Genomic DNA, 15,256 nt, shown 5'->3' with positions numbered 1-15,256 from the left:
CAGTCTCCCTCTCTCTCTGACTCCCTGCCTCCTCCACCTCTTTCTCCCTCTTTTTCTCACTGTTTTTTTTCTCTCTCACCCTACTCCCCCCACACGCTGTCACATACACAAGAGCCGCATCATTAAGTTTCCTACATAAAAGGCAAATATGCAACCTCCAAAACTACTAACATCCAGGGGTGTTAGAAGGGGTATTTGAAATCCTGATCAGATGGTAATCATTTATATGAAGAGATCAATTAGCCAGTCCAGTCAATTTGTACTTTCAGCCACACAAGTGACCAATAATAAAAAATAAATTGCACCTGCCAAGAAAATATTTGAAGACATCAAAATTCATAGTACTATATATAAGCATATTGTAGTCAAAGATCTGGGCAAAGCACTGTGCTGGCCAAATCCATCTTGCTGTGCCTGCAGAAGGAAATGAACGACTTTCCAAAGACAGCCGGGCCTTGGTGACTTGTTGTCATAGTAAGGCAGAAATCCTTTCTTAATTCATAGTTCTGTCCCTGAGTGACAGGGGGGCCAGGCTGCAGGGTCTGGGATGCCTGGGTTAAAGCTCTAGTGGGGTGACTGTGATGTCAATTTGTCCGTACACGTCACTTCTGCCACTGCGGCCATTTCCTCTGATCTCCGGCTATGTAACACGGACCACGCTTTTTCACCACGTTCTGCCTTGCTCCTTCCTGTGATCTCACAGTATGTTAACCACACCGGCATTATATATATGTCACACGGTCCTGAAATTACCTGGCCACGTGTCTCTCCCCCTACACTGTGAAATCCTCCATGTGCCTCTTCAGCTGCATATTCCCAGCACCAACAACTGTGTCAGGCACACATTAGGTACTCAACAGATTTTTTATCAAATGAGTAAGTGGAGGCTTTTATGCACGAAACCTAATGATGCAGCTCCTGTGTATGTGACAGTGTGTGGGCGGGGAGTAGGGTGGGAGGAAAAAAAGACAAGAGTATGAGAAAAAGTGGACGGGGCCCTTGCAATCCGACTCACTGTTAGACCTTAGCTCAAATGCCACCTTTTCCCCACCCATGGGCTCCAGGACCTACCATCAGATTCAGCGGCGGCATGTGATCTAGTTTCCTGACCAGGGGTTGAATCCAAGCCCCCGGCATGGGGAGGGCAGAGTCTTAGCCACTGGACTGCCACTAAGAGTCCTCAGGCCACAGCTAAAGAGTTCATGTGCCACAACAAAAGATTTTGAAAGCAGCAGATAACATCCAACACAGCCAAATAAATAAACATTTTTTAAAAAAATCAGGGGCAGCGGGAGCTGTGACAGCACTTACTTCTGCTTTGTGTTCATATCAGCACCTGCGGATCAGCCTCTGCCACAAAACCGGGAACTCCTGGTTGGCAGAGGCTACGTCCTAGTCATGCTGTATCCTACCATCTGGAGATTTAGTACAGACCCTTTCACAGAGTAGATGCCAGCAAATATTCCCAGCATCAAAGAATAAAGCACTGAAAGAGGCAAATTCTCTCTCGTTTGATGCATTTGGATGACATGATTTGAGAATCTGTCATGCTTGCTGGTGAAAAAACCTCTCACTCTTAGCTTATCTAGGTCTCAGATCCAAGTGAGCAGCTTACAGCCTTCAAGAGCTGCCACTGTTTACTGAACATCTATGTACAGAGAGCTCTGTGAGAGGCACTTAAAACTAATTCCCCCACTTTGCTCTTGAGCTGTTGGCCCCCACTCCACCTTCCACAGGACCCAGGACCCAGAAAGGGATATTCCAAAAGTAATGATTAAAAAAAAAAAAAGAAAGAAAGAAAATCAAACAGTAGTGAGATCCCATTCCATCCCACTGCCAACAAAATTTCACTTACGTTTGTAACGCTTATCATCAGTCTTGATAGGATGCTGACAAGTGGCTACTGGAGTGAACACCTGTACAGCCCTCTGAAGGGGAGCCTGCCTTTCACACACCAAGAATCTTGAAAGTGTGTTTACTTTGAAAACACAATTTCACAAACATATGTCTTTTTCAAAAGTGCTATTATATAAAATAGTAAGCTAACAGGGAACTGTAAAAATAAACTATAGTCCATCCAGAAGATGGAATACCATGTAACCACTAAAGACATGTTCTCAAAGGACATTTGCACACGGGAAAAATGCTCACAATCAGGTTAAGTGAAAAAACAGGTCACAAAACCACAGTGCCTTGAGCCTATTTTCTAAATGTATAGCATACAGCCAAAAATCCCTGGAGGCAAATATGCTAAAATGTAAACAGTGATTGATTGCTTCTTATTAGTAGGATTACGGATATGTCTGTGTCTACGGATATGTCTTGTTGCTACTCAGTCGCTCAGTCGTGTCTGACTCTTTGCAACCCCATGAACCGCAGCACGCCAGGCTTCCCTGTCCTGCACAATCTCCTGGAGTTCGCGCAAACTCATGTCCATTGAATCGGTGATGCCATCCAACCATCTCATCCTCTGTTGCCCCTTCTCCTCCTGCCTTCAATCTTTCTGAGCATCAGGGTCTTTTCCAAAGAGGCAGCTCTTCCAATGAGGCATCAGGTGGCCAAAGTATTGGAGTTTCAGCTTCAGCATCAGTCCTTCCAATGAACACCCAGGACTGATTTCCTTTAGGATGGACTGGTTGGATCTCCTTGCAGTCCAAGGGACTCTCAAGAGTCTTCTCCAACACCACAGTTCAAAAGCATCAATTCTTCAGCACTCAGCTTTCTTCACTCTCACATCCATACATGACTACTAGAAAAACCATAGCTTTGACTATACAGACCTTTGTCAGCAAAGTGACGTCTCTGTTTTTTAATATGCTGTGTAGGTTTGTCATAGCTTCTGTTTCAAGGAGCAAGCGTCTTTTAATTTCATGCCTGCAGACACCATCCACAGTGATTTTGGAGTCCAAGAAAATCAAGCCTGTCACTGTTTCGACTTTTTACCCATCTATTTTCCATGAAGTGATGGGACCAGATGCCATGACCTTAGTTTTCTGAATGCTGAGCTTTAAGCCAGCTTCTTCACTCTCCTCTTTCACTTTCATCAAGAGGCTCTTTAGTTCTTCTTCACTTTCTGCCATAAGGGTGGTGTCATCTGCATATCTGAGGTTATTGATATTTCTCCCGGCAATACTGATTCCAGCTCAAGCTTCATCCAGCCCAGGATTTCGCATGATGTACTCTGCATAAAAGTTAAATAAGCAGAGTGCAATATACAGCCTTGATGTACTCCTTTTCCAGTTTTGAACTGGTCCATCGTTCCATGTCCAGTTCTAACTGTTGCTTCCTGACCTACATACAGGTTTCTCAGGAGGCAGGTAAGGTGGTCAGGTATTCCCATCTCCTTAAGAATTTTCCTCAGTTTGTTATGATCCACACAGTGAAAGGCTTTAGCATAGTTAATGAAGCAGAAGTAGATGTTTTTCTGGAATTCTCTTGCTTTTTCTATGATCTAACAGATGCTGGTAATTTAATCTCTGGTTCCTCTGCCTTTTCTAAATCCAGCTTGTACATATGGAAACTCTCAGTTCACATACTAGCTAGCATGTGAAATGAGTACAACTGTGCAGTAGTTTGAACATTCTTTGGTATTGCCCTTCTTTGGGATTGTAATGAAAACTGACCTTTTCCAGTCCTGTGGCCACTGCAGAATTTTCCAAATTTGCTGGCATATTGAGTGCAGCACTTTAACAGCATCATCTTTTGTTTTGAAATAAGTCAGCTGGAATTCTATCACCTCCACTAGCTTTGTTTGTAATGCTTCCTAAGGCCCTCTTGACTTCACACTCCAGGATGTCTGGTTCTAGGAAAGTGATTACACCATTGTGGTTATCTAGGTCATTAAGACTTTTTTTGTATAGTTCTTCTATGTATCTCTGCCACCTTTTCTTAATATCTTCTGCTTCTGTTAGGTCCATACTATTTCTGTCCTTTATTGTGCCCATCTTTGCATGAAATGTTATCTTGTTATCTCTAATTTCCTTGAAGAGATCTCTAGTCTTTCCTATTCTATCGTTTTCCTCTACTTTTTGCATTGTTCACTTATGAAGGCTTTCTTCTCTCTCCTTGCTATTCTTTGGAACTCTGCATAGAATGTATACCTGTCTTATTTTACTCTTTATATTTTCAGCATTATTTTTATTGTTGGTGGGGGAAGAACATACTTGGAGAAGTCACCTGATGGCTTCCTTCATTCTAACCCTCCAGTCAGAGAGAACCAGCAGGAGTCTGGCCTTGGGCCTAGTGGAGGGCTGCACCTTGGGTGGACCATCCAGCCACCACTCATTGGCTCAAAACCTGACGATTCTAAGGGAGCCAGGGGACCCGTGGCACCCAGTGATGACAGCCCTGCCGAGCACCCTCTGTGTTTCCCCTGACTCCACTGCTAGCTCCCTCCCTGGTTCGGTAAATCATACAGAATCTGAATCTCCCCTTTGTTTCTGTGCAGTTGAACCCTTGCCTGGGATGAGCGAAGTGACTGCTGGCAAAATCCTAAGAAAGAAGATGACTCTAGGGATTGGAAACTTGTCAAACCCTGTAGAATGTGCACAACTAAATCTGACAGCCCGACTCACTATCTGTAAGAATCTTCTAGGTAGAGCTGGGGGCTGTCTCTTGCTTTTAGAGCCATCCACCCCACAAGAAGGGAAAGCTCAGATTTTGTAAGGCACACACGGTCTCTCCCAGGTAGCACTATCTTTATTCCCTCAGTTGTCTTCCCTCCCCTGCTCTCATTTCCATCTGGGACAGGCCCCTGCACTGTGGAGGATGGAGAATATTTCCTCCTAGGCTGCCCTGGTGCAGCTCTGGCCCAACCTGAGCAAAAGAGAGCAGGCGGCACTCTGGGGAAGAACTGGATTTGGCGCCCCCTTTGCCACCTCACCTGTCTCAGCTTCCGTCTCCCATCTATCACCTGAAAGGCAGAGGCTTCTAGAACTTTTTTTAAGTATTGGAACTTTTTTTAAAAAATAAAACTATGTGCAAGCTAGATCAGATAAAATCAGAGGTGCTCTGGTTGAGGGGAGGGAAGAAGAGGAAGAACTCTGCTTTCTCACCCTCTCCAGCACAGCCCCTGGCACCCTCCAGAGGAACGGAAGCAGCTTGGAAGGCATGCTCTCTCAGGCTGCCCCTTGGCCCATCCTCCTAAATCCTTCAGTTCTCCGTGACGCAAGCTTACCGGTCGACAGCGATGATCCCAAGGGTGAGCATGCTGGCTGAGCTGATGAGCAGGTAGAGGAGGGCTGAGAAGTTGCACCAGACCACACCGAAGATCCATTCCCTCCGAATGGAGCTGGTCACCACGAAAGGCAGCACCAGTACAGACAGCAGGAAATTGGACAGGGTCAGGCTGAAGACGAACTTGTTGCTGAGGGTAAGCAGGTAGGACTTCCTGTACAAGGTGATCACGATGACCAGGTTGCCCAGGCAGACGAAAACGGTGATGATGACGATGGCGACGAACTCTGTGATGACGCTGCCGCCCTGGTCACCGGCCTCCTCGGTGAGGTTACTCAGCTCCTTCCTGTGGCCGAGGGAGTTGAGGCTCATGGTCAGTGCGCCTCAGCAGGGGGTGGGCAGAGCATGCTGGACGACTGGAAAGACAAGCCCCGGGGACAGAGAGGAGTCGTCAAACCACAGCATGTGCACTTGGCAGAAGGGCAGCCACGGCCCCCAGGGTCCCAGTCCGTTGTCCTCATGCAAGCTCTGCAGAGGCAGCCGGTGCTCTACCATCAACTCTTCATGTGACTCACTGTATCCCCTTGAACAATGCGTTCCCCCAGTCTAAAACCTCCTGTCCACTCTCCCCAGGGCCAGTGCTTAAAAACCTTTAGTGCACTTAAGAATCTCCTGCAGTACCAGCTCAAAGAGCTGATTCTTGGGCTCCACCCCTGAAGATTCTAGTCCCAGAGCACAGAGGTACAGCCTAGGCGTCTGCATTTCAGACACGCACGGGACAGGTGACTCTGATTCAGTCCACATAGCTTATGTGGGCTGTTGCCTCTGGACCCCTGCGATGCAGTGTGGACCCTGAACCAGCAGCAACGTCAACTGGGGCTCACCAGAGATGCAGAATCTTGGGCCCACCTCTGAATTACCAAATCAGAGCCTGTGTGTTAACCCCACTCCTGGTTTGATTCTTGTGCCCATTAAAGTTGGACGATAAGATTACCATAGGGGTCAGTCTGTGACCTCTAAGCAGGGTTTTAACAAGTGCAATTCATCCCGAGACATTGCTGCTGTTATCAGCCATGGGGATGATAACATGATAACATCATGTAAAGATACATGAATAAGAGGATAAGAGTTTGAGGTCTTTGCCCACAAATACCCTTTTTGGGGCAGTCCCTGCTCTCAGGATGCTGGCTCAGGTTCTCAGCAAAAACTCAAAGTTGACATATTTTAACATCAAATCCTACAGACAAATGTTTCTCCAAAATTTTCATCTACTTCAACTAGCCAAAAAATCCCACAGATCATTTTTCCCACCTGCTTTTATTCCTGACAAAGAGAAGACACCAGAGGGAAGGAAAGATCGCTTTCCACGAGCCAGGCAGCAAGAACCCAGGTGCCTAGACTGCCTACACAGAGCAGCCCATGGTCTCTGCTGGACCAGAACCCCTCTGTCCAGACACCTTTGGCCATAAGGAGCTGGCAGGTAAGGAAGGCAGCCCTTCGCCTTCCCAGCAGCCCTAGAGGTCAGTTTAGAAAGTCTCCCTTTACGGCAAGCCTCATTCACAGGTCACAACCACAGATCCTGCCAGCTTGAACAGCATCAAGCAATTCTCACCCCACCTACCCTTGACAGCCTTCAAACACTTCACAAATGACTTGCTTTCTTTTCTCCAGATTAAATCTCCCAGGTTCCTGATGGGACTTCTGGACTCTTTACTAACTCAGACTTCCTCAGTTGCTCACCAATTTCAATGACCCTATTGATTTGTGGTCCTCTGAGTTGAACATACCATTCTGGATATCTGGTAAATGGTGAGTATAAAGGGAAAATTTTCTCCATCATCAGGATAATCTTCTACTATTGTTCATTCTAAGAGTGCATTTTCTTTTAGCAACTGTTATTACCCTGTTGGACTTATACAAATGTGTGGTCAGTTAAAACCCAAGGTTTGTTTATACACATATGAGTTGATGTAAAGGCAAGCGTCCCCAGGACACCTGCTTATGGAATTAGTGTTTTTAAGCCTAAGTACAAAACATCATTTTATGCATTTTGGTTCATATTTCCAGGCTGCTAAAATATTCTGAATTTTGATTCAGCTATGCAGTATGTTAGGTACTCCAGTTTTGTGTGATAAATATACTTTATAATTACACTTTCTGTTTCTTTGTTAGCTTATTCTTGGATTTTATTCCTTGAGTTCTAAATTTTGTTCATTCTTATAAGTAAATTACTAACTGGTTCAATCCCTGGGTTGAGAAGATCCCCCAGAGAAGGAAATGCAACCCATTCCAGTATTCTTACCTGGAAAATTCCATGGACAGAGGAGCCTGGTAGGCTGTAGTCCATAGGGTCGCAAAGAGTCAGACATGACTGAGCAATTAAGCACATCTCAAATAAAGGGCACATCTCAAATAAAGGTCCTATAAGAATGTTATTGGAGAAGGAAATGGCAACCCACTCCAGTATTCTTGCCTGGGAAATCCCATGGATGGAGGAGCCTGGTGGCCTACGGTCCACGGGGTCGCAAAGAGTCGGACACGACCGAGTGATTTCACTTCACTTCACTTCACTTCAAGCATGTTATACTTAACGGTATAAGTGATGACACTGTGGTAAAGAAGACAAATTCTGAGTCATTAGACAAATGACAAAATGGGAGAAAATACTTAAAACGTATATCACAGAAGGACTAATCATTCTAATTTATAAGGAATTCCTAAAAATAAAAAGGTAGAAAAGTGGGTAAAAGACATTTTTTAAAAAATGGCAACTATATGAGATGATGGATGTTAACTAAATTTATGGTGGTAATCGATTTGCAATATGCACATACATCAAATCATCATGTACCTCTGAAACTTATACAGTATTATATGTCAAATATATCTCAATAAAACGTGAAAAAAAACATACACAGAGAGTTCACAGACAAAGATACACTAACTGTACTTAAATGTATGAAAAGATGTTCCGTTTCATTCAAAATAACAGGAATGGACATTAAAATTACACTGAAGTACTATTTCTTTCCTTTCAGGCCAGTAAAAATTCAAAAGTTTAGCAACAGTCTCTGCTGGGGAGGCTGTGGGGAAGCAGGCATTCTCCTACCCTTCACATGGGAATGCGAAGTATAAGAACTGACGGGAGGAGGATCTGGCAATACGTAACAAAGCTACAAAGGCACCTAACCTTTGATCTAGCAGTTCCAGTTCTAGATATTTACTCTGAAGATATAAGTTCATAATATAAAATAATAGATGCACAGGGTTATTTTATTCATTAAGGCAGTTATTAAAAAAAGAAAATGTTTGAGAAAAGGGGAGAAATAACAGATTTGCACATTAAATATACATAAACATATGTGACTCAGACAGTAAAGAATCTGCCTGCAATGCAGGAGACCTGGGTTCGATCCCTGAGTCAGGGAGATCCCCTGGAGAAGGAAATGGCAACCCATTCCAGTATTCTCGCCTGGAGAATTCCATGGACAGAGGGGCCATGGGGCCTCAAAGGGTCGGACATGACTGAGCAACTTAACACATTCTGACTCTTCACATTTAATTATGCAAAAAGAAAAGTAGGAAAGATAACCAGAAACTAAGATACAGACGGAAGTAACTTCTCGAAGTATGTTTCTACAGTTTTTATTTTTTTCTGGAAAGGTAGATTATGTAAAAAAATTTTTTAAATTTTATTTACTTATTGTTGGCTATGCTGGGTCTTTGTTGCTGTGTGGGTCTTTCTCGAGTTGCAGAAAGCAGGGGCTACTTTTCGTTACAGTGTGTGGGCTTCTCATTAGGTGGCTTCTCTTGTTGCAGAGCACAGAATCTAGGGTGCTCGGACTTCAGCAGTTGGGTTACGTGGGCTCAATAGTTTGGCTCCTGGGCTCTAGGGCACAGGCTCAATAACTGTGTGCAGCATGTGGGATCTTTCCATATCAGGGACTGAACTAGTGTCTCCTGAGTTCTTTACCACTGAGCCACCAGTGAAGTCCCACAGTTTTGACTTTTGAACCATGTAAATATTTTACATACTAAGTTAAATAAAAATGTATATAAAAAGTAAATGTATAACTGGTTGCAAACAGAAAAAAATAAGCCAAACTATGTGTTAAATTGCTAATAATCAAACAAAGAAAAGAACTAAGTGAAGTAGCTTTTAAATGCAGTGTTTTGACTATAAACTCTTAATGGTATGTATTGTATAGACAAGAGAACCACTAAGTTTACACAGCAGGTGAGATGTTGTTAATGGTGTTTTAAGTTTACAATTCTTTCTGAGTGTAGAGCAACTGAATATACACGCTTACATTGGGAAACACATTTCTAACTATGGGAGAAAGAAGAAACAAATCACAGAATAGAGACAGGTGAGGAAGAACCCTGTGGTGTTAGCTTGCTTACTGCAGGTATCTGTATGAACTCACTATTCAAATATAAATATAAAAATAGGTTCAAGGAAATTTCCCAGAAGGCAGTTAGAAAGATTAAGAAATTTAAAACATAAAAGGTAAATGAGAGGATGAAAAGGAAGTACTTCATGAGGTATAATTACTTTAGCCAAGCAAAGCAGGGTCCCCGTAATATGTCTTATAATTACCAGCATGCTCCTCTTTATTCCCACTAAACTGTTTGCTCCCTGGGAGTGAGGATGAACCTCACCTTTCATAAAAACACAGTACTTTTTTTCATTGGCAACAGCATGAATGGACATGGACAGTATTATGCTAAGTGAAATAAACCAGACAAAGACAATTACTGTGTGTTATCACTTGTATGTGCAATCTAAAATATGAAACTAATTTCTTTCATCAGTGTTTTATAGTTTTCTGTGTATAGGTCTTTTGTTTCTTTAGGTAGATATACTCCTAAGTATTTTATTTTTTTTTGTTGCAATGGTGAATGGTATTGTTTCCTTAATTTCTCTTTCTGTTTTCTCATTGTTAGCGTATAGGAATGCAAGGGATTTCTGTGTGTTAACGAATATAATAAAAAAGAAGCTGACAGATAATAGAGAACAAACTAGTAGCTACCAAAGGCATATGAGAGGGAGTTAATTAAGAGGTACAAACTATTCGTTATAAAATAAGCTACAATGAGGGGTACAAATACAAGCAGTGCCTGTGTTTATCGCCCGGTCGTGCAGAACGGGGTGATCAGGGTGGAGACTGCTCGCATCACAGCACAAGTGCCCTCTTTCCAGGTATGTTCCGCTCTTGTCTTTCCACCATCATAGGTTCACCCACCTGGATTCCATCACTATTTTTAAAGCTCTTCAATAAAGTGTAAATTGTGGCTCAAATGGTAAAGAATCTACCTGCAATGTGGGAGGCCCAGGTTTGATCCCTAGGCCGATAAGATTCCCTGAAGGAGGGCATGGCAACCCATTCCAGTGTTCTTGCCTGGAAAATTCCAGGACAGGGGAGCCTGGTGGGCTACAGTCCATGGGATCACAAAGGGCCAGACACAACTGAGAGATTAATGCACACAATGAGGGGAGGGGTACAAAAGGGTACGTAATTAAGAGGTACAAACTATTTGGTATGAAACAAGCTACAAGGATATACTGTACAGTATGGGGAATATAGCCAATATTTTAAAATAACTATGAATGGGCTATAACCTTTAAAAATCACGAATCACTACCTTGCACACCTATAACACATAATACTGTACAGCAATTATACTTCAGTAAAACAGAATAAACATGAATAAAACACAAATGCTTTAAATAAAAAAGGCAAATGAGGGGATGAACAGGAAGTACTTTATAAGTATAATTACTTGACTTGAGCAACGCGTAGTGTTTTTCACTCATTATGAAAATCATTTCTGGAAACGTGAATAACTCAGCTGATATGAACATCTTTCCTGCTCCAAATTCACAGAAATGTTGGGTTAAATATGATCCAAAAGTTTTTAAAAAGCCAAATTTGAAAAAAGAAAGGGAAATCCACAGGTAACAGAAAACAGAGAGAAAACGCAAAGCCAGTGTTGAAATCTGACAACTGTGGCCAAAAGCCTATTAGACCTAGTTCAAAACCCCTAGGGCTGAGGTTTTTATGTGAGAGAATGACTTTGGGTCACAAGGCAGAGAACTGGAATCAGTACCCTGCATAAAGAGTGGGTTCTAGAAGGGCTGCCTCCTCCATGAAAAAGGGATTAGAAAAAATCCTCTTAGCAAAGGGAAGTGGCAAAATAGTCATTTATCTGAAGCTCTGGGTGGAGACTAAAGCTTTTTCCATGAGAAATCAAACACTGAGTCATGTGCCATGCTGATGAGGGTAACAAATTTATAAATTATGTACTATGCAAGCTAATAAATTCATATAAAAGCTAATGCTAGCAGAATTAGACACAAAATGGCTCTGCAGTGAATTTCCACATTCACAAAATAAACATTTAATGAAAGTGAATGCATAGCATTTGCCTTCAAGAAGAATCCACAAAACAAAAACCAGGGGAACTGATATTCCAAGAACTTGAATTAATAGAAAACTATAAAAGAGACCATAAAATAAACACAATTAAAATCTTTAAAAGAAAAAGAGGTAGAAACCATAGTGAAAAAATATGACATCATGAAAAACTAATAACAATTGTGAAAAAGAACCAAACAGAAATTCTAGAAATCAGAATTTTAACTAACAAAATTAAATACTCAGAGTATGCTGAACAACAGATTCAGCTACAGAGAAAGATGGTGAACTGGAAGACAGCTCTGAGGGAAATAGCCAGAATGCAACAAAAAAAGCTTAAAAAAACAAAAATATCCAACAAAAGTCAACGCATGAAGAACAGGATAAGCAGATTCAACATGTGTTTAAAACAAGCAGGATCAGGAGAGATTAGAGCAAAAGAGGGCAGATACTCTTGGGTGTCTACCCAGAAACCAGCTTCAGTTGTTGTTTTATTTTCCTTACTAGCAGACCTCTGACTTTGTTTCAGTGCCCAATCCTCCTCCCTGTGACTCAGAGAAGGTTGATCAGATCCCTGGTTCTGAAAGTTAGATCTTGAGTGGTCTAAATTAATCATTGTTCTCCCTTTCTTCTTGAAAGTCAGTGGATATCTGGGAAAGCTGCTTTGATCTCACAAAGAGCCTAGAAGAGAAGTCTTTTCTTAATGGCCAAGAGAGCAGAGCTGTGACAGCCGCCTTGGGATTATTATAGGTGCTGGGCCAACATGTTGAACATGGCAAATAAGAAAGGCTTGATCTAGAATTGTTTAATCAACAAATCCTGAAGTCAACTTCACCTTGGCTTCTAATTATGCAAAGTAATACAATTGTAAAATTATTTTTAAAGCTATTTTCAGTTAGGTTTCTGTTAGTTGATTCAAAAGCATCCAACTTACATTAGGGTAGACAGACACTGTCTACCTTAAGGTTGATGTATTATTTAGAGGTTTAATTGAACATTTTCTAGAACTGAAGAAACACATGAGTCCTTATAACAAAAGAGCATATCGAGTTCTAAGGATAAATTAGAAAAAGTTTACATCAAGGAGCATCACAGTGAAAAATGACACCAAGATACAGAGAAAATGATAAAAGCAAATTTCCCTATAAAGAAGTAATAATTAGATAAACAGCAGACTCTTCTTTTGAAGAAAACAGAAAATAGAGGCCAGAAAACAGTGGAATAATCACAGAAGTGCTAAAGAAAAGAACTCTTGAGTTATGGTTCTATAATACCATTCAAGAGGGGGCACAACATTCTTTTGAGGCAAACAGAGACTGAATGTTTACTGATCATTCCTTATTTGAATGATCCCTTTAAAAATACATTTCATGAAGGAAACTGAATCCAGAAATAAGGGGTAGGGTATAAGAATCAACTGTTAGAACAGAAAATGGTAAATACATGGATGAATCTAAAATAAAAACAGCAAAAAAATGAAATCGAAATTTAAAAAGTTAAACATCAACACTAAGTTTTATAAAAATAGCTAACTTGGGAGCTTTAAAACCAAGATGAAATTAAAACTCTAAGCAAAATGGAAGCTCTTAAAGGTATGATTGGACTAAAAATATTCCTAACAAGTTAGTTTATACTCAGGCCAGAGACTTGGTTATGGCTGTTTCCCAACACCTGGACAAGTACCTGGCACATAGTAGGTACATCAGTAATTATTTGTTGATAAATGACCAGCCTTCAAAAGTTTGTCATTGTTAAGTCAAATATGAGTGTTAGCATAATAAATGTAGCCACTAAAAAAATAAAAATAGGATGTTAAAGCTTCCAATCCAAAAGATAGGCTGAAAAAAGGAGAAAGTACTGTTTGACATGGTTCCTCTCCAGTGGTCCTATTAGCAGGGACACTAGTGAACTCAGAATCAGAGAACCCAGGGTTGGCTGCTGTCCTTGAGATCATCTGGTCCAGTCCTCCCCAGAAAGCAGAAGGGGAATGTGGTCAAAGAGCTGCCCACCCAGGATCCAAAATCCTAGCCTCTGGCACAAGCCCCAACAAATCCCCCAGGGGTGTACTTTAACAAGACAGAGGATTGGGAATATCCCAGCCAGGGAAGGCTTCCTAGCAGGCGACCAGCCTACTCAGGGCTCAACAAGCCAGGGCATATTGAATGGAAGCAAATTCAAGGGTGACTCACATCACCACTCTCCTGGTCAGTGATGCTGCCAGACACAAAGGTGTTTCAGACTCCCACTCTCCCTACGTCCTGCCCTGAGCAAATAAATCACCTTGGGCTGCAACTCCAAGAAACAATATGACTAGAACACAACTGAGGTTTAAATAAACATATTGGAAATTATTCCTGGGAAAGAGAGCTAGCCCACTCAGGCACGTCACCAAGAAAGGCTGGCTGTATCCTTGTCTTTACTGCCATGGCTCCAAGCATCACAGTCAGTCCTCTTTGGGAACTGCCTTTGGTTTTCTTGAATATTCCCAGAGACACTGGCTTGTCTGCTGGGTTAGATTACGGACAGCAACCTCAAATCATTCAAAGCCAAATCTTGTTGCTCAAGGGAAGAGATCAGTAACCTTTTGGGCTAATAAACAAGGCAACACTGTAGGATATTGAGACAGGTATCTATTGTGTTTTATAAACCAGCCTGCATGCTAATTCCCAAGAAATAATTCTAGAAATGTCTTGCATTGCAAAAACAGAATTACTACAATATAAAGGTGGATTCTCTCACTTTCCCTTATTTAATTGGATAAATTCAGATAAGTTCTGGTTCCATCTCATATTTTTACCTTAGAATTCTGATTTTCATCAACCTACAATGGACTTTTTTCCTGCTGTTTCCCTGTACTTGTTAGAGGTTGTGTGGCATGGTGGTTAAATGTACAGACTCTAAGGACAACCTAGGTTTGAAGCCCAGCTCCTGTAAGAAAGAATATTATCTTTCTGAGGGGCTTAAGAATCCATCTTCCAATGCAGGGGATGTGGGTTCCCATGGGAACTAAGAACCATATGCTGCAGGGCAATTAAGCCCATGTGCTACAACTAGAGAAGCCTGAGAGGTCTGCAGCCTGTACTCCACAACACAAGAGCCCACACGCCGCAACTAGGGAAGACTGCACTGCAATGAAGAGCCCATGTGCCACAGTGAATGCTGGGGTACAGCCAAAATAAAAGAAAAAAATTAAATATAAAGAAAATTTTACCATTGAGGGTAATGCTTGCTGTGGGTTGCAGGATATAAAATTAACACACAGAAATCCCTTGCATTCCTATACACTAACAATGAGAAAACAGAAAGAGAAATTAAGGAAACAATACCATTCACCATTGCAACAAAAAGAATAAAACACTTAGGAGTATATCTACCTAAAGAAATGAAAGGCCTATACATAGAAAACTATAAAACACTGATGAAAGAAATCAAAGAGGACACAAACAGGTGGAGAAACATACCGTGTTCATGGATTGGAAGAATCAATATTGTCAAAATGACTATACTACCCAAAGCAATCTATAGATTCAATGCAATCCCTATCAAGCTACCAACGGTATTTTTCACAGAACTAGAACAAATAATTTCACAATTTGTATGGAAATACAAAAAAACCTTGACTAGCCAAAGCAATCTTGAGAAAGAAGAATGGAACTGGAGGA

General features: G+C 41.7%; 1 protein-coding gene across 10 annotated transcripts in view; it reads right to left on the bottom strand.

Moving 5' to 3' along the window:
• GPR161 (G protein-coupled receptor 161) overlaps positions 1-15,256 on the bottom strand; it is a 57,881-nt gene that overhangs the window by 17,986 nt on the left and 24,639 nt on the right. For 3 of the 10 annotated variants that reach the window (XM_043450020.1, XM_043449986.1, XM_043450011.1), the window contains exon 2: positions 5,177-5,591. The exons of 1 other annotated variant lie outside the window; for it this stretch is intronic. In XM_043450020.1, the coding sequence (XP_043305955.1) occupies positions 5,177-5,547 (371 nt within the window). In that variant the 5' untranslated portion in view covers positions 5,548-5,591. Of the gene's footprint in view, positions 1-5,176; positions 5,592-7,477; positions 7,617-7,648; positions 7,784-15,256 lie in introns of those variants that run through there. 6 more of the 10 variants (XM_043450033.1, XM_043449978.1, XM_043450041.1 and 3 more) reach the window with 3 other exon arrangements.

Source organism: Cervus canadensis, chromosome 2, assembly GCF_019320065.1.
Source record: "Cervus canadensis isolate Bull #8, Minnesota chromosome 2, ASM1932006v1, whole genome shotgun sequence".
NCBI classification, from domain to species: domain Eukaryota; kingdom Metazoa; phylum Chordata; class Mammalia; order Artiodactyla; family Cervidae; genus Cervus; species Cervus canadensis.
This window is presented reverse-complemented; position numbering and strand designations above follow the sequence as displayed.